Here is a 19,976-nt window from a genome sequence, read left to right as displayed (position 1 = left end):
ATTGGGGCCTCGTTTGCAGTAATGAAAGCGTTGCTTTGGTCTATCGTGCTGAGGAAGGAGTTGAGTTAAAAGGCAAAGCACTTTATTTACTGGTCCATCTACTTACCAACCATCACTTATGGTTGTGAGGTATGGATCATGATGAAAAGAACAAGGTGACTGAAATAAGCTTCCTTCATAAGGGGACCCAGCTCAGTCCTAGAGAGCTCAGAGAAGAGTTGCTGCTCTACATCAAAAAGAGTCAACTGCATGGTTTGGACATCTGATTAGGATGCCTCCTGGGCACCTCCCTTTGGAGGTTTTCTGGACATGTCCCATTAGGAGGACACCCTGGGGCAGACTTTGTCGGCTTGTCTTTTTGATACTGCTTCATACTATGACGGGCCTTGGATGCCACCATCCGTTTGTCGATGGAGATCATCCGATGCGGCTGGAAGTGGGCCTGGCAGGCAGTCACAATCTCAGTGCACAGGGGCTTGATCTTGAAGAGCCTGTCACAGTCTGCTGTGTTTTTCTTTCTCTCATTATCTTCATCTTCTTCAGGGTTGCTGAGATGCAGCGACCACAAGATGGCTTCAAAACGATCCCATGCCATCTTATCACCAGGAAAGGGGAAGTTATATGGCCACGTCTTTCTCCAGTAGTCTCCTCTGTGATACGTCCTCACAAGACTAGTGAAAATTATAATGGCCATAAAGATGTAAAAATCCCCCACTGTCAGCACTTTCTGAACAAGCTTCTTTCCAGCCCGTAATATTCTGGCAGTATTGGCATTGGTGTTGTCAATGAGTGAACAGACTACAGATGGACTAATGAAGAGCAGGAACAGGGAGAATGGAGACCATGAAGCTGTGGTGTTAAAAGTGGGCCCAGGTGTCCTGGCTGGCACGAACCTGAGTGGTTGTGGCTTTTTGTCTTCTCTTTGTTGTGCCATTTTTCTTCTTGTGCTGCAGAATCGCCCCGACCCCACTTTGGACGGACAGATGTGTGTGAGCCTTTTTCGTTTTCTTTTGGTCTGTGTGTCCTCGGGTCTGAAAAGGTCTGGATGTGGCTGTGCAGTAGGAGCAGAAGAACGTGGCCCTGCTTGGGATTTACTGGAGGATGCCTGTCCAGATGTTGGTGGTTGATAATCATCCTCCTCATCATCACCACCATCACTGCAAAAATCAAATGAGGAAAAAATATATACATTAATATATAAAGTAATAATATACTTATTCACAAAAAATCAGAAAAAAAAATTAAGATTCACAGCAGTTTGAGCATAAATGATATTTAAAAACATACAAATAAATGTTTGGTATATATACCCATAATTAAGCACAAAATGAATAACAAGAACTTAGCTAAATGGATTACATACCTTACTGATGATGGGATTTCATAGTCTGGATCACTGGTATTCCCATCTGGATACACTAAATCCTCCTCATCAGAGGAAGAGTCGACAGGACACAGACTGGCTCCGCTATCAGCTGTCATCCAGCACCTCATCAGCTGTGAAAAACATCTTCATTTTGCCTGCCATTGTTCTCTCAAGATGTGAAAAATGAGAAAATAGCATAAAATGCTGCAAAAGAACAATCCTCTGTGCACTTTGTGATGAAAAAAAAGTCAATGGTACCATGAAAAAAATCCTTCTATGTGAGCTCTGTGCTATTTTTTTTTCTTTTTCTAAAACCTTCTGACACCTTTAGTTGGCTTTTTATTAAAATGTTTTAACTTGTTAGTTGGCCTTTGGTACTCTTAGTTAGACTTCCGGTACCATTAGTTTATTTGAGCTTAGTATATCCTAGCTTTTATAGTTTCTGATCTGTTCAGCTGAGGTTTTTAAACCCTAGTTTAGTTTATGTTAGCTTATCATCAGTTTATTATATCTTTGTATCTTCGTATCTATCTTATATCTTTCTCAGTTTATCTTTAGTATCACTTCGTATGACTTGTTTTTGGTAAGTTTAGTTTAGCTTTATACATCCTAGATTCCTAGCTTGGTTTTTCATCTGTTTATGTTACTTTCAGTCATTTATTTCATTTAGATTGTCTTAGCTCATGTTTTAGATAAGTTTAGTATCGGTTTTTATATTATTGCGTGTGTTTTCATGTTACTCTTGCTCTGTATTTTTGTGTTTTCATGCTGTAAAGCACTTTGAACCGCCTTGTTGCTGAAAAGTGCTATATAAATAAATTTGATTTGTGCGCAAAAGCATATAATTCTCCTTTCAGACGTTGTAAATTATGCGGGGCAGTTTCTCAGGAGCCCATTGGCCGATTTGGATGATTGACATGTCCATCGAACCGTCAGAGCCAATAGAAACCGGGGGCGTTTACAAAAACAAGGAAGCTATCATCAATCACCAATCACAGCGAGTGAAATGCATTTTGCCGTTCATCGAGGAAGTGTCGCGTCGGAGTTTTATGTCTGTGGTTTTGTACACGGTATCCAGGAGACAGAAAAAGCTGAAAACAATTAGGAATCACGTGAGTGTGACGCAGGGACAATGGATTACAGGAGCTGAGTGAGCTCTAATCATCACACCTGTGACATGTCAATTTATCTTCCTTTAGTCTATATGGTTCCTGGTTTTCAATTGCTGCTGATCATTTTGTGTGTGTGTTGTTACTTCTTCTGTTTACTTCCTAATTTTTTGGTAGAGACCATACTTGTCCTTTAGATGGTGATTGTCAGATGAAATTTATGGAAGCCAAAAAAAGAAAGAGAAGTTTATGTCAGGAAATGTTGCAAGATATTATTCAAACAGCCATGAAAATTTCAAAACTTGTCATTAAAAAAAATTAATACAAATAGTTTGTAAAGAAGAGATGTGTTTGTGCATCTGAAAAAATGGACAACTGGTCTCAAGAAGCAAAAGGTTTTCAATATTTTAACAACAGAAAATGTATTTTTCAGTCAGTGTCTCCTGTCTTTAAAAATACAAATGCCTTCACATGGAGTTGAAGATACTGGGGAATACAAAAACCTTAAGGCAGTGAGGTCCAATCCTGGTCCTGGAGGGCCACGTTGTTTCCCTGCTCTTCAACAGGTCTTCGTTCTGTTACTTAATGCACATGTTTCTTGGCTGCCTTTGGCCATGAAAGGGGGATATAGGTTGAAGCTGTCTCTCATTTGGTTTGGAATCAGAGGTTTCTCATCTGGTTTGGTCCTCTCTGTCTCTCTGTCTGCTTCTCAGTGTTGTTTTCATTTGATTTTCCAGCACCTCACATTTCCAGTGTTCATGCTCCGAACCTGAAGAGGAGCGAGGTTGGCTGGAGGCAGAGCAACAGGTTGAAGAGGAGGTGTGCACCTGGATGTAAAGGTCAGGACATCGTTGACCCTGGGAGGTCCTGCACTGAAAGTAGCTGGGATTTTACCTTCACATAACAGCTGAAACACTGTTCATAATTATGAAATTTACAGATCATGTTTAAATCAATTACTGGATATCATCATGGTAATGTGGCATCCGAAACCATTTGGTACAAATGCGAACGCAGATGAAAACAGCTGCAGCAGATGTTTCCATCTCATTGACTGTTTAATGGCTCTTCCTGTATTGTTATACTGTATTTTTAATGAGTGATGAATGTACTTTAAAACATATGCACTTTTCAGTGAAATTGTTTTACTTTTTTAATTTTTTTACAGAAATCTCAATTGGATTCTGTTTGAATTGACTTTTTATCTTTAAGACATGATTTTGAAAAAAATGTTCAAGTGACCACATTTTTAACATTCAGCATTCACTTTGCAGTAATTTAATAATTATAATATTCACTTATGTGAAAAATTACTTCTAAAAACTTCATATAAATTGGAACAAATTTGAAAAACCACTTGAGGTCCTTACAGTTAATTTCTGGATTTACATAACAAAATTCATCCTAAAAGTTTTATATTTCAAGGCTTTCAGTGTTAATTTTACATGCAGATATTAAAACATTTATTATTTTCATCTACAAAGCATTTTTTTCCCAGTAGAGTTACTCAAAAACCTACTTTTCAGTCATTTGAGCTTCTGTACTCAAAGCTATTAGCATTATGTGGTCACACAAAATGTGTTTGAAAGTAGCAAATGTCTTGTTCAGAATTTTTTTACAATTGTCCTAAAATACAGTATATATATTTTTAATTTTGTTAGAGATACTTCACAAAATATTATGAAAATGTATAATAAAACCATTAAAACATCCAGCACATTGCTTACGAGTGTAATTATACAATATTTACACATATTCACAAACATTGATAGGAAAAAAAACATTTCTATGATTTTGTCCTTCAGCAGTCTAGAGAATATGTTTTATGTATAAATGCACTGAAAAAAGTTTTTTTTTGTTTTTTTTTTTTAAACGTTTGCAAATGCTATTTTACAAACTTTTACACTGCCATCAGTTTTTTGTTACACAGTTATATTGGCAGAAATTTTTAAATTCTTCCTTCCAGAAGTGCTGCCCTGTTTGTATTTGCAAATAACTGTACAATTCTATGTAACTGGGTAATGTGAAATTTACACTGATGTGAAAAAAATAAATAAAAAGGTCGGAAAAAGACTGCAAATCCAAATCGCACAACACTGCAGGAACAAATTGTACCAACTTGTAGTTTTAGTGCAGCTAAACAGAAATGTTGTTGCACCAGTTTAACCGGTTTGCATGTTCAGTTTAACTTGCATAATTTGAAGACAAAGTTATTTTTTCTTCTGCTCAGGATGTGAGGATTACAAACAGTAATAATTTTCCTGAAGCATTGCAGCAACCCCAGGTGAGTGTTGTATGACCCGTCTGTTCGTTGTTTTTGCTTACGTGCTTGTAGGTTTTATTTGTCAGTTTTTTTCTGTCTGTCTGATAAATCTCTTAACTTTATGACCTAGTATTCATCATTAAGCTTTACATCTTTTATTGACAGGTGTGCATCGCCTGGATTTTGGTGATCCATCAGTCACTTGCTAGCTTGTGTGTCCAGTTTAACCTCAGTCAGATTGTAGAGAACCACAAGAGTCAGCTGCATCAAAGCTCAGTTGTGAAAACTCGTTTAAACTGAAGGTTTTGAATTTAAATGTTTTCTGAAGCTACAAAAAAAGTCAGTGCAGATTTATTATTTGGATCTATTTTGGAAAGCATTGAGCCCTGTAAAAGTGTATTATTTTCTTTTTCCTTAAGATAACACATTTATCCCTAAATGACTTACCTTACATCTTTGCCTCGTGTATCTTTGAATATGCAAATTTGACTTGTCTCAGCTCCTCTTCAGCTCACCAGCAGCCCTTCCCAATCTTCTTTTGCAGATGTGAAGAAACCTCATCTGCTGCTCCAACATGAGAGATAAAAATGCCAGTCAACACACCGAAGTGTATTTTCTTCTCCCTTTTTTTCAACAGGAGAGGAAACCCCAGTGCTTAATTTGTCAGCCAGAAGGTTCCTGAACATAACAGGGGTTCCGTCTCTTTGGATTACCACCTCTATTCTTGTCTTTCCTTTTCCCGCCTCCGCTGTGTGTGGGTCTGCTTGAGTCCATTCAGGGTGCCACAAGAAAAAAGACTCAGTGTGAAAAGTATGAACACCCTCTCTCAATTATATGGTTTTGAAGACTCAGAGCATAATAAAAAATGATCTGGTCCTTACAATGTCCTAAACTCAGGGATACACACGGTCAGATAAACAACACATGACATTTTCCATTTATTTTATCATTTATTTAGTATAAACTATATACCAAAATGCAGAAGCAGCATCTGTGGACGTGTAGTCTAATAGTATGTTAACTTTTAGCAGTAAGTTCAAAGAAACTTGTATTTATCTGTTTATGTACTTCTCTTTTAAGAGCCCAAAACAACATCACAATTTTGATTTTTTTTTCTATTTCAGCCTTTTTGTTCTAGATTTGGTGTCGTGCTAAAAATAATAATTTGATAGACAGAGGAGTTCACGGTCAACACAAGTTTGTCAAGTCCCATTGATACAAAACAAGCACAGATAATCACCCCTCCATCGCCGTGCTTAACAGTTTGTACACTGCTTGTGCTGATATCCTGTGCTTGTTCTCCGTCAACCATGGCACACTATCACTTTTGTTTCCTATACCCAATATTGCTCCAGAGGTCTCGTGGTTTGTTTAAGATAAAGCTTTGAAAACCCTGGTTGTGCTGCCATGTTTGTTTTTGTTTTGTTTATTTTGAGAGAAAAAAGTCTTATTTTTGGCAACATATCTAAACAAGTCATGCTTGTTCAGTATTTTTTTTTTTCAGTAAATTTTGAACATTATGGTTAACAGTTTGAGACGTACTTCCAACGCAGCCTCTCTTATCATTGCATAGTTTACTCTTTGGCCAAACTTGCCTTGGCGTCCACCCATGGGAAGAGTAGCACCTGTCCTGGATGTTTTCCTCTTTCACAGATAAATAATGAACTCTACACGGTTAGGAAATGGACCTTTGGCCATCCCCAGATTGACAAGAGGTAATAATTGATTTTCATAATTCCTGATGTCTTTCCTTCTTTTCTCTGTGTCAACAGACTCAGCTGCTCCAGGCGAAAGAACTTCAGCTTTCACACAGGTCCTCACACTGACTGAAATCTGATTAGCAGAACCTGGCTGCAACAAACCCTAAGAAAATAATGGATTATTTTGTTTTTCACACACCCTTTTGTTTCCTGGCTTCATTTTGGGTAAATACAAATAAATAAATACATAACAGTGTTATTTTAAGATTTGTGTTCCAGTCTGGGCTTTAGTTCAGAAACTGGAAAAAGTGCAATATGTTCCATTTGTTCAGAAGGATGACATTTTCTTTGTATTCCATCCCTTAACTTCTCTTGTGCTCCATATGGAAGGAAAAGTAGGCTATATAATGCTTTATAATGAAATATTAATAAAAGAAAATCATTTGTATGCATGGTATAATGCCAAAGAATGTTTGTGAGAGGTCACCTGTGGTTTCATGAATGCAGTGACATTTTGTCTTTAGTGCAGAATGCAGTCTAACTTCAAATCATTACACAGAGAGGCCTTAAAGTTTCGGCCAAAGGAACCTATTAATGAACAACTTGAAGCTTTGCATTCAATTCTCATCTCGGCAATAAAATCCAGAACTCAGAAAATTTCGTACAAGCTGTTAATGTCAGTTCTTTCCACACTGGGGCGGTTTTCACAGACTCTCAGATCTCTCAGAGAGAGAGACAAATCAAATCAGTCTAAATATCAGAACTGATGGTCAGCAAGTCAACTTGTGCAAATTTACCAATAAAAAAACAAAACAAAAAAACAATCCTTTATTATCTAAAAAATAGTTTAAATGTATATGTACAAAACTAAACTAAAATTTAAAAAAAAAAACAAAGCATTTGTTAGTAGTTATATAGTTATTGCAATTTTCTGTCTGTTTGTGTCTATACTACCAGCTTGACATTCAGCCATAACAATATGACCATTCTCCCTAAACCGATTATTTTTTATGCGAATAAAACAGCTCTGACAAAATCGGGGAAAAAAAAATTCTGGGGGTATTTTGGGATACTTCTTCTAGGACACCGGCAGCAGAAACTCTGGATCCTGTGTTTTGTGGGATTGGATGTCTGAATGATCAACAAACGTCATCAGTTTGATATCTGAAGTGCAACAGGATGGACAGAGGTTATTTTAAAGAAAACAGTTCTAAACTTTGTCCAGCAGATGGCAGCAGAAGGCTAAAAGAAAGAAACAGACAATCTGCGCATTAAAAAAAAACCCTCTGCTTGTTTTCTTCATTGCTGTGATGTACTAGAGTGTTTCCAGAAAATGCTATTAAATTAGCATCTTCAAAAGCAAAATAAAGCGTATCTGTTCTGTGAAATTTGGTGAAAACACTCATCGCAAAGCAACTTGTTTACTTGGAACAACATCATTCATTATGGAAATCATAAATATTGATCACAATCTTCAAAGCGACCGGTTCAATTTGGGACTGAATTTATAATTGTTCAGACACACTGCTGCTGCTGCACCAAAGGATAAAAGAAAGTTATGTGTCACGTTGCAGCTGTTCTGTAATGTGCATTATCATCTCTGCAGTCACAACAGGTTGTGGTACATAATGAATCAGATGAATATAATTACATAAACATGCACCAATTCACAATAACATGAACAGGCGAGGAGCATCCATTTAGCTTGTATAATAAACTATTGGCATTTTATTAAAAAGAAGAAATTGTTATGACAAGTACTGGGGTTTTTTTTTTCTTTAATTATACACATCTATCTTAAACTCTTGAGTGCTAACAGCAAAATGAATGCCAGGTCTGAAAGACAGCTTCATCTGTAACATGAATAATAAAAACAAATGATTATCGCACTCTGGATTATTAATGTGTTGGAAAGGAGTTTCAAAGCTGCAGGCAGTCTGAAAGCTGACAGGCTAAGATTTATTAATGTTTCTTGCATAATATTTGAATGATTTAAAGTGACTCTTTCCTATTAGATATATAAAGCTTCGCCTTTCCAAACCTTGTCTGTAAAAATTAAGACAAGTGACCTTTAGTTACGATGATTTAGAAGTTACATTTTTGTGTTTAACCAGCCTTTGTCCAAAGGACCAGACTGCTGCAGGCTGCAGCAGATCTTGACTGACAGAAACAGTCATCTGGACACCAGCAGCTGTTGTAATAAGCATTCAAACCAGCAGGCCACTCTGGCTCTGTATGCTGAAAATTTAATAGGTAGAAGCCATTTTTTTAAATCATTTTTTTACTCTTGTAGATACATTTCATCAATTGTAGGAGAATACATCATAAGCATAGTTCGTATTTTACATTGTTTACTGTGAGTTTTAAATTTATTTTCACAATACTGTTTGTAGCCTCATTCAAATAGGGCATATTTATATCTAGAATATTGAAATACTGAAAAATAATGTAAAAAAAATTGCTGCCTTTTATTCATGTGACACATAAAGGCTTCAATATTGCATTTGCTGCTGTCGTAAAAGCAAAATGTAATTGTAGCAGCCACTAATATTAGAGGCACCACCCAGTTTCAAAGTGGTGGCAAGATGGGGGTCAGTGATAATCTTAGGGTGGCACACAAGAACTAAAAGACATAATAATTTTAGGAGTTTTATTATCCCATTGTCAAATGGGCTGTTTGAAAAATGGTTCAGTAAAGGAGTTAGGGAATCACCTTCTGACAAAGGTCTACTCTTTTTTAGATTTCACTATTCAGTTTGTGTTATTTTCTTTTATTTACTTTTTTTAAGTTATGCAAATGACCTCCTGAGACCCTGGACACTGGCTTTCTGCTCCATAATATTTTATTTTGTTCAGTGTAGAACTGTTGTCCTTATAGAGGAAGACAAGCAAAATATGTTTTTGGTAGCGTTGGTCGGTTTGTCTGTTTGTTAGCAAGATTACTTGAGAAAAAAAAAATCAAAAAAACTAATCAGCTGAGTTTGATGAAATTCTCAGGAGATGTTGCGGTAGTCACAAGAAACAGGTGATTAGATCTTGACAGCGACCTGGATCACAATCCGGATTGGACTAATCTTTAATGACGCCATGGCCTTGGGTGGGGTTTATTTGACTTATTATTTGCTCAAAAACAATGATTTTTAAAAATGGTTTGTGAGGTCCTGTTAATCCTAAATAGCTATGGGAAATTAAAGATGCACTCCTAGCAAGAGCTCAGAATAAAACTGTGGGGGCAGTAAGGGGGAAATTGCCCCCCCCCCCCCCTTTGGTGTCGCTCCTGGCTCATATGTGCTGTTGTTGTTGTTGATTTATTGTGGTTGCATAACTACCAGGTAGGGTACTGTGATGGTGTTCACGTTGTGATTTTTTATTTTTTACCTCCCCCACCTCCACCCCCTTCCACAGAAATCCAATCACACCCTNGTTGCCGGGCAACCCGCGGCTCGCGCTCGGGCCCGGCCTTGCCTTGCACCCAGCTCGGAGCTCTGACGCGGGTGTGACGTTAATAAGGTGGGTATCAATTTGTTATGGTGGCGGAGGGAGGGCGGAGGGAGGGGAGGGAGGAAGGAGGAGGGCTCTGGGCAGGGACCACTTGGACCAAAGAGGACTAAAACACTATTTCATTTCAGCAGAGAAACAAACAGCGATCAGGGCGGCAGCGTGTTGTGGAGCGGGGCGCCTGGCTGAAGCCCATTGTCTCCTTCAAAGCGAGCAGCTCCGGAACAGCAGCGGTGTGGGAGGAGTGTCCAAGTGGTAGGCACTGCGGCTTTGTAAGGCAAAGACAGAGAGAGAGACAGAGAGAGAGAAAAGGGCCCTGGACAGATCTGGCCGAGAACGGAAAATGAATCACAGTCAAGTTTTAATAATATGAGCCGCGTTTTGTTGCAGTTGAAGACCAACTCTTGATGCGTCTGCGCCGCTCGCCTTCCAGGACCGACCACACCGCGCGAACTTCTTTTGTTCGCCTCGCCTGAAGCCCGGTTTCCAGTCCCGCACCTCTTGATTTGTCTGCCGTAGAAGAGTCCAGCAGCGCCAGCGACCAGTAACGAGAAGAAGCCCCGAGAATGAATTTCCAGTCGGGCGTCCCAGTGTCCGGTCTCTCGCAGCAGTCCCAGCCGGCCATGCCCACTCCGGGCACGGTCCCCGCGCCCGTGCCCGTGCCCCAGTCCATCCCGTCCCAGTTCGGATCCGGATCGTCCGGCGCCAGCTCGGGAGCCGGCCAGTTCGGCTCGGGGACCGTCTCGGGCCAGGCGGCGCAGCCCGGTTCGGCCGGCTCGCAGTTCGTCCTGTCCAACTCGGCGGCCATCAGAGCAGAGATCCACCGGTTCGAGTCCGTCCACCCGAACATCTACGCCATCTACGACCTGATCGAGCGCATCGACGACCTGGCGCTGCAGAACCAGATCAGGGAGCACGTAATCTCCATCGAAGGTGAGTAAACAGGAAGGGTCCCAGAGGGAGGGAGGGAGGGGGGTGGGGGTTCTCTGTTCGTTTGATGCTTCCATTCATTGAGGGGAAGGGGTCCTGGGGGGGGTCCTCATTTACCCCCCCCCTTCCCCTTTTTTTTTACTGCACACTTGGTAACATTGACATTTTCGGCACAGCCCACTGTCAACAGTCCCACTTGCAGGATGGGGGCGTAGCCTGATCTGATGTAGTCCTGTTCAGGGATCGAACTGCACCCATCCTCTCCTCTGCAGTCAGTGTGAACAATAACACACTCACAGGAAGCAGCTACAATCAGTGCGCTGACGCCTAATGGGATCTGCTTCTGCTCTTAACTGAACTGGAATTTTGGTTTGCTTTAGATCGTGGAAAACAGAGGCTGCGGAATGTGAAATGTTGCCCTGAAAGTATTGATTGGCTTTACCATTGCAGAAAGAGCACTCACACACACACACACACACACACTCACACACAGACAGACAGAGACAGGCAGACTGGATATCTTGATGCACCTTAGAGATGGTGTGATGAACAGCAGCGACCGCCACTCTGAGCCCGTCTTCTTTATCTCACTGGCAGTCCAACATTGACGCCAGCCGTCCAGGGAATGACAACAACGACCTCCCTGCTGATACGTGCAGAGGAACAGCATTATGTCAGCTGGAGAGATGATGCACTGCCACACGCCGACGTGCTAAATTATGGTAGCGGTTTCTCATATGTCACGCAGCCCTTTTATTGTTGTGACTCGAACGTCCATCAAAACCGGGCTGCCAAAGGTCTCCGAGAGTACTGAATCGGCTCAGCTTTATGCGTTCCGCATACATTTGGAATCAAGATGCTGTTTATCTTGACTTCATTGCGGTGCCAACAGATTTATTGTTCGAGCGAAGAAGTCGCAGTGATCAGAAATGACAGTTCTTATGAGGCAGTATGTATGAGTTTGTGCAGCCGTATGGAGAATTCTGAGTTTGTTTCATGTTTATCTGAGTTTACAGCAAAGAAGGTTGTCACAGAACCTAAAGCGGGACGGTATGATGATGAGGCAGTACACACAATCAGGCCAGGATGATAATAATACTACTAATAATAAACAAATAAAGAGTGGGGGCTGAATGTCTCCTGTCAATGAATCAATTTCTTTAATTTTTTTTCAGTTTTCAGTTTTTTCTGTCTCTTGATGGGCCCTTTTCTGAGTTGTGTCTCAGATGTGCTCTTTTTAACAAAAAAAATAAGGTTGCTTATTCAGTCAGTTTATTTGTTTCCTCTCCCTCATATGAGCAAAGAATTTGACGCAAAGGAAAACTAAACCAGATTGTGTTTTTTTTTGCCTCTGTCAGGTGCTGTGTATTTGAAACAGGCCAATTTTATGGTGCTCGGCTTAACTTTTGTTGTCTGTTCTCACTCTGGCTTGTGTGTCTTTGCCCATTAAGAATTCCCACTTTTCTAGATAATGACCACAAGAAATCTATCGTAAAGGGAGTGTGCAATTGCCTGGTTAGATTTAGGATGGCATAAAAATATACAGTCAAGTAGCCAACTAATTCAGAATTACTGAGTCATGTCTGAGGGAGGTTGTAGCTTCTCATTGTTCCCAAACATGACATCGTGTTGGCGGTAACACTTGCCTCTATGTGATGTCTTCCACAGGTGATTTTTCTGTTTGGTTATTGAACCTAAAGGGAAGATTAGAAATGAGATTTTATTGCCTGAAGATTATGAGTAGCGTAGTAAATTTTGTGATTTAATGATGATTTCTTGTGGGTTTTCAAGGGCAAAACCCTCTCTTAAAATGGCATCCGAACAAACCCCACAAACTTATTAGTCAACATTTGTAACATGTTCAAAGTGGACTTTGCTTTTACAAGCATGAAGCCACGGAGTCAAATTGTTATCCAGGCATAGACTGGGTGCTGAAAAGCATAAAAGATGTTTGAATCCTTCTGTTAAAATCTGTCTGCAGCCGGATGAAAATGTCTGTGCTTTTTCGTCTCGTTAAATGAGATGCGGTTTCCCTATTAACCATAACTCTGCGAGGCTTTGAAGAGCAGACCTCGACTGACTTGTCTTCACCTGCACTGTGGAACTGCAGATCTGTTCCTCTTCAATCTTGCATCATTGCAGAGACTGTTGCTAAGGAACCAGTGGCTCATGCATTTAGCCGAAGAAAGAGTGAATAGAAATTACACCCCCTGCAAAATGAATTCCCTTTGATACTAAGGTCTCCCTCTTGTTTTGTTGATTAATGAAACCTTTCTTTTATATGGCTGTGACACATCTGTCCTGTTCTTTTTGCCTCCTTTTGTAACGACCGGTATTCGGGGTGCCCGTTGCTTCTGTGAGCCATTTCATTTTGCATTAACAAATAACATGGGAAGAACAGGTTGTTTGTGCTCTTCTGGCTTCTTTTTAAAAAAACGAATAAAAAAAACATGTTTTCTGAAAGCAGAATGATGGAAGCTGATAGATCAGGCAGGCAAGCATGAAATTCACTATGAGTTGTAAGAATCACTAGTCCAAAAAATCCTCAAGCAAAATGGCAGCAGAAAAACGCAGGAGTTATAGTTGAGGAGTTCAGACGTTGCACTCCAAGGAGGCTCTGATTAAACATGGCTGCGTTCTGATTAACCAGGTTAACCAGTTATATTACACTTTAAACAGCGTCTGCATTATGTTTTCCAAAAGGCGGCAAATGGAGGATGATTTGTTTGAACTAGATTTTGACACAGGGTCACTCTACCAGGCAGGATCAGAACATAATGGACTAATGGAGACCCCACTTTGTAATGCTGAAGCAAATTAGAGCACCAAAGTGCCACAGAAACCTACTGGACTGGGATGTTTAAGTTACCTGTTCAGTATGATTTGATATTGGCCTACAGTATGTTAAAAGGTGATATCAGAATACAGCATTTACATCAAATATATCGACTAAATGTCAATTGGAAAGTCAGAATATCAGTAACTTCTGAGGCACTGTTTGACATCCTGCTGTCACGTTCAAATTTTTCTTCTTTGGCTGATTAACTTCTGATCAAGTTTGCCTCGTTCAGCGCCCCCACAAGTAGCTAGAAAGAACTGATATGGGGAACAGGGAATTTATTATTTAAGTGTGTTAATTGCCATATAGCACCAAGAAAGATGACATCATTTATGCCTATCACATTTTGAACTAATATATATACTGGTCCATGTTCAGGACAATGTAAAGTTTATGATTTTTGTGACATCCCTCCGTATCTTCATTGGTCAAGCAGGGGTTCTTCAACAGCTCTACTCTGCCTGATTGGCTTCATTGCTTCTGTGACGATGTGGATTTAAAACATACCTGAGGCAAATCACCACGAGGACGGCCAGTTCTCAGGGCGTGATAGTTTGAGGCATTTTAGTGGTTGGTTTTATAATAAAACATTGAACTCCCAGTGTTACGTTCAGTCTGCATTTCATGTTGTGGTCCAATGAGCTGACTCGTAACCCTTTTTGTTTTAGTAGATTTTCTTTTGTTTTCTTTCTCACAAGTATCAAGTGCCTTGTCGAGCTTCAAATCTTTAGTTGACGATTAGGTTTAAGCAGGTATTTTATGAGAAAACGCGGATACAAATGGATCATTTGCAGAATAAAGTGACAGCTGTTAGACAGTTGCACTCATTGTTTTTGTAATTTGATTTTGGTTTTAAGCTATACAGCTTAATGTAGAAGTCAGTTAGGTTTTGGACTTGGTTGAACTTTGTAGTAGTTGCTTTAATTTATATTTCTATTGTTTTCGCTGAATGTGCCTTTTTGAATATGTTGTAGGCTATTGATGAAAAGTGTAGCTGTGTCATTGTAGTATTTGCTGACTGTGCAGCATGTGTCACAAACAGCAAACATCCAACATGGATTATATGTAAAACTTGGACTTCCTTCTATTTTTTTTTAGCCTCAAGGTGGCATTGCACATTCTCAGGAGCTGTTTGTCACCTGAGGACACGGACCTGTGTGTATTTTCTCCAGATTTCTTTGAGCACTGTTATGGCATTTCATCGCTATAATGTTATCTTGTATCTCAAGTAGGCAAAAACCGTGTTTCGTAAAGCTGCTAGAGCCGACACTGACATTCATATTTCCATCTGACAGACCAAAGGCAGTCACCCAAATCCTCTGCTACTCAAGAGGGGTGCTTGGGATTTCAAGACAGGACTAATAGGCCTGCACAATGGGACATTGTAGGTCCAAGCAGCAATAGGGATGACACGGAGAGATACAGCAAGCGCATACTGAAGCCTCAGAAGTCCCTGTGGTGTTGTGTGGCACCTGAGCAGCTCCCTGGTGCACACTGCATCTCATTTCCGAAAGACAACACAAAGCATCAATCCTCATCTGCTAATAACGAGCAGCAAATGATAATTTATTGTTGCAATTCTGTTAAAGCCAGATTTAGCTCCTCAAGATAACTAAGATCTAATACCCAAATATCGCCATTAACATAATTTTCTCGACTATAAACTTTCATTTTCTGTCGATTTCTGTTTTACTAAACAGTAAATCGTGTTCTGGTGACTAATTGAGAATCCTGTGAATTCAGGGCTGGTTTGCAGAGGTTTTGCACCGAGTTGTTGTTGTTTAAAGTTTGGATTGTGAGTGGCTGTGTGGCTTGAATTACATTTTGATGAACGGGGCTGTAGGCCATCTGTTTTAGGAGAAGGCTGCTGCTGGCAAGTGAAAGATAATGTGCTCATTATATTTCAAAACTGTATCTGTGAATGTGGATGGATTTAGAAATGTCAGTCAATACCACCAGCTGTGTCTTTGACACGTCACGTCAATGTAAATGGCTGTTAACGTGGAATCTTGGTGTTTGTAGAGTTTCTTAGTAAGTATTTATTATAGTAGATCTTGTGCCTAAATAAAGTCTTAGGTAAATACATCTGTGCAAAACTGAGGAGATCAAACCTCGGTGTAATCTTTTCTGTTATCCTTGAGTCACACAAACAGCACAAATCAAACAGTACACACTCAAAATTATTCATTTTTGGAATTTAATTATTCCGTTAAACTAACAATTCTTTTGTGTTCAAGCCAAACAAGCTGTGTGTGTGTGTGTGTGTGTGTACAGAACACAGACTTTGATCCCCCTTTATTCATTGCTTGACCATCAGTCAAATGGTAATTTCCACTCGTAATTAGCAATATCTGCATTCATTATAGTCACATGTGAGTAAAAAACAACAAATCTATGCTTCTTTCTGCAAATTATGAATTTTTATTGCAAAGGAAATCCTTTTATTTGCTTTCTTGTTTTTATTTAGATGGAGCATTGATACCAAGCTAAAATTTCTTGTAATCTTTTGTGTTGTTTTTTTTTTTTTTTTTTTTTTGTTTGTTTGTTTGTTTGGACATTAATCAATTTCATTACAGTTGTTTTTTTTTTTTTTTTTTTTACAATTTTTACAAAAATGCTTTTCTTTCATTTCATGTGCCACTTAACAGAGAAATATGAATCCGTCTATCAACAGAACAGCACTTAATTTAAGTCATTAACTTGTTTGTCGTTTACCAGACAAATTAGCCGAGCGTCCAAATTTAATTATATCTTAAGGCATTTTATTACTAGCAGCTAATTTGTTTCAGTGATTTCCTGTTGTATTTACATACAAAAACGACAACAAAAACGCCAAAAAATTTTCACTTTTTGACAGAAATTTAGTAGCACCGCGTGTCAAAAGTAAGATATTAATCGGGTGATGTAAAAGGAGTTACTAGTTGAAGATTTGAAGTATTATTGTTTAAATAATAATAATAATTTTTTTGTTATTGTTTTTAATTCTTTTGCTATTATCCTTCTTAGAATCAGGTTGTTGGTGCAAAGGTTTCATTTTATTCGTGTCACATTGTTTGGTATATTTTGTGCAAGCAACACATAAAATGTATAACAGAGTGCCTAAAAGTTATTATTTATTTATTTATTTTTTGCTTGGTTGTCTGTTTTCAGTAAACACAACAATGGCTCATCCTGTGAGATAAAATACCTTTTATTTTATTTTTTGAAAGATTTATAGACCAGTTGTGAGCGGCTTGTACAAAAAAAAAAGCTAGTTTTGTTTTAAAACTGTAATGTGTAACGACTGCTTACAAAATGAGAAAGCAACTCATATCCTAGGAGATAAGACTGCTTGGCTGTGATTCATGCTGTGCCCTGCTGAACTCTCCTGCAAGTTTTGTCTCAGAGCTAAGATTAACATATCAGGAGTACAATCTCAAACTTTGTTTAGTTCTTCAAATGTAAAAGTGCATATTTAGTGGCAGAACACTCACTAAAAGTGCATATCAGTTAAATACAAAATAAAAAAGTTATTATCAAAGGAGCCTTGGTGCTACAGTTCAGTTGCACCAAGTGAAGAATTTGTTGTACCTTCATTTGAATCTGCTGGAGTAAATATTTGAATTTATTTTTAAACTGTATGTACCCAACGTGGACAAAATGCAAGCGACAGCAAATGAAGATGATAACACGGACCTAACAAGACCTAGTTTACATGCAGCCCTTTCATTTTAGAGTCATATTCTGACCTTATAATGGGGGCTGCGGGAGCTCCCTGGACAGTGATCCTGAGGCTGCAGGTTGCCAAATCTTCTGTGCGGGTTTATTGCCCCCTGCAGAAGGGAGCAGCCGAAAGAACAAGATGCTAACCTTATAATGATGTTTAGAGTGACTGAATATGGCAGTTTTTTCATCTGTACTTAGTCATGCAAATGAACTCTACTTGAGTCTCTATGAAGATATGAACAAGAAACTAAATACTACAAACTCACTTTTATGGGTTCATCAACACCTATAGTGAATAAATACATTTCCCAAAAATACTGCATTTAGTAAGTTAAAACCTAAGTTATGACTTCTTTGCCTGAAGTATTGTGCTTTAAACCGTTTGAAATTCCACTAAGGTTGATTTAACTTGGGTCAGTTTGACATGAGATTTTTTTTTTTTTACTGAAGAATCACACATTTAATAGAAAATACACACTAACATTTAATGATTTGGTTTGATCCTGTGTTGGATGGAAGACTGATCCAGTTCCTGTAGGTTCACTTTATCTTTTGTGTCAGAGGTCAGTCGCACCACCGTCAATATTTCTGTCAGGTGTGTGATACTGCATTCAAGTCATAAAAACCTCCCGAGTCAGTTGCACAAATTGGGACTCATCAAACCGAAGCTTCTTCTTGTTCCCTGCTTATCTCCTGCACCATCTGCAACAGAACCACCTCCATGTGCGTCACATATAGTAACAGACTTTTCCCCCTGACAGATTCTAGATAGCATGGTTTGCGCATCCCTCACTTTCAGAAGAGGCTTTTGTTTAGAGATTCTCCTAGATTTTCCATCTACAACGTCAGATTCCTTATTGGAACTCCATTGAAATTCATTTTAGCGCTGCACCTGACTCTTGACCGCAGGTCAGCAGAGATGAGCTGAACTGTTGAGCTGTAAACAGATCCATCCAGCGTCTGACAGTCTGGGGGGGTCTTCAGGGTCAGAGTGCTCTTTCTGTATCAGCCCTGCTGTCCTCTTCTCTTCTGTTACACCACAGCATTGGCTCATTAAGTGTGACGCTATCCTCCACAGCAGAATGTCCTTCATTGTGCTTGTGAACAAAGGAGCTCTCTCTCCTGTTGATGGACAGCTATTTTTTGTTTCTGTGTTCTGAATGCAGAGGAGCAGAGAGAAAGCCGGTCAGGAAAATTTAGAGTACTCTCATCCTAATCTTTCATAAATTGAAAGTAGAGAGCTGTTTCTCCTCTGGCATTATCTGACATTGTTAGTTCTGATCGAATGCTTTATTGAAGGACAATACTTCACAGGTTCTGTGCTTTACTTTGCTCAGAATAAATCAGCTTTAATAAATTTAGAGAAAATAAAAAAAAAAGATGAAAATCTTTCTCCCCGTGGTTCTGCCGCTCTGCCTCTGTTTTACAGGGATATGGTGCTCAATTTGTCTAGGGTGTAAGCGAGTAGAGGGGGTCATTTCTAGTTCATTGATCAGGGTCTTGGGGATCAGATGACTATTATTCCTTAATCCCCAAAGGAAAAGTTTTTGAGTTTTGTAGTTGTTAGCAGGAACAATCTATCTATTTGATACAACTAAGCTGGGCTTTAAAAAAAACTTCATGACATTTTAAGTTATTTTGGGTTTATTCTATTGTTTATTATGAAATCGTCATTATTATTATTTTGTAGACAAACCTAGTGATTGCTGATAATGACTTGTTGAGAACAAGTAATTCTAATTTAATAGTTTTTGCATGTAATTTTATGTGTATTTATTTTCTGTGGTACAATTTTTTTTGTTTGTTTTATATCAATATGGTACTTCTAGATATTTCAAAATTGTGTTAATTGGTCTGAAAAATGATGCATATTATGGGTTGATAAAAAATAATCTGGATCCTAGAGTTGAGGTCAAACGGCCTTGTGATCTTTAAAGAAATACTCATTCTTTAATAATATTTTGATTCTTTTTAAGGCTAAGATGGTGGTTAATTTAATCTGCCAGCTGCTCTTTTTTTCAGTTTGTGCATGAGCCATGTCCTATGTTGGAAGTGCTCATGTTTCCTGCCAGTGGGGTAGGGCTGGAAGCAGATGGCTGCTGACAGAGGAAGGGTTTTGGGAAGCAGTGAGTGAGCAACAGATGGAAAGGCGCATATGCCTCCAAGTCCCCTCAGCTTGCCAGCAATCCCGTGACTAACTGTGGGAAGATTCTAGCCTCATCCAGGTTGGGGATGGAGAGAGGATCATGGAGGAAGAATGAAGCATCCCTAGAATAGAAACGGTTATCTGAGACCATTTTAAATCAGGGAATTCAGTTTGCAGAAGGATTCAGATTCCTTTTTATTTGGGGATCAATGAGGAGTTGTGGCAAGAAATCAAGTAGAAACGCACTGTATCAGCAAATGCAGCTTTAGCACTTTTTGTTTTGGCTGTCTTGTGCTTCAGTAGAAAACTTTTTGTGCCACCCCTAGGGAACACATTTTGTTTTCTAAAAGAATTGACTTGACAAAGAAAGTGTGGTTCACAGTTAGTGACCCTATGATTGCATACAACATTTTATAAGTT

At 39.1% G+C, this 19,976-nt stretch overlaps 1 protein-coding gene and 1 long non-coding RNA gene across 4 annotated transcripts in view; both read left to right on the top strand.

Annotated features, from left to right (window-relative positions):
- Positions 1–2,367: 2,367 nt before the first annotated feature.
- Positions 2,368–7,223, top strand: LOC112450837. Of its 3 annotated transcripts, none has more exons than XR_005234560.1 (4): positions 2,368–2,478; positions 3,213–3,314; positions 4,706–5,548; positions 6,511–7,223. It is a non-coding gene; the product is annotated as an uncharacterized LOC112450837 (long non-coding RNA). The 3 variants fall into 3 exon arrangements; XR_005234559.1 differs by having other exon boundaries at positions 2,397–3,314; positions 4,706–4,759; positions 5,283–5,548; XR_005234558.1 differs by having other exon boundaries at positions 2,397–3,314.
- A 2,814-nt stretch (positions 7,224–10,037) lies between these two features.
- agap3 (ArfGAP with GTPase domain, ankyrin repeat and PH domain 3) overlaps positions 10,038–19,976 on the top strand; it is a 116,649-nt gene continuing 106,710 nt past the window's right edge. The window contains 1 exon segment of the mRNA XM_017425983.3: positions 10,038–10,869. Within this exon segment, the coding sequence (XP_017281472.1) occupies positions 10,503–10,869 (367 nt within the window). The 5' untranslated portion in view covers positions 10,038–10,502.

Source organism: Kryptolebias marmoratus, linkage group LG20 (assembly GCF_001649575.2).
Source record: "Kryptolebias marmoratus isolate JLee-2015 linkage group LG20, ASM164957v2, whole genome shotgun sequence".
NCBI lineage: Eukaryota > Metazoa > Chordata > Actinopteri > Cyprinodontiformes > Rivulidae > Kryptolebias > Kryptolebias marmoratus.
This window is presented reverse-complemented; position numbering and strand designations above follow the sequence as displayed.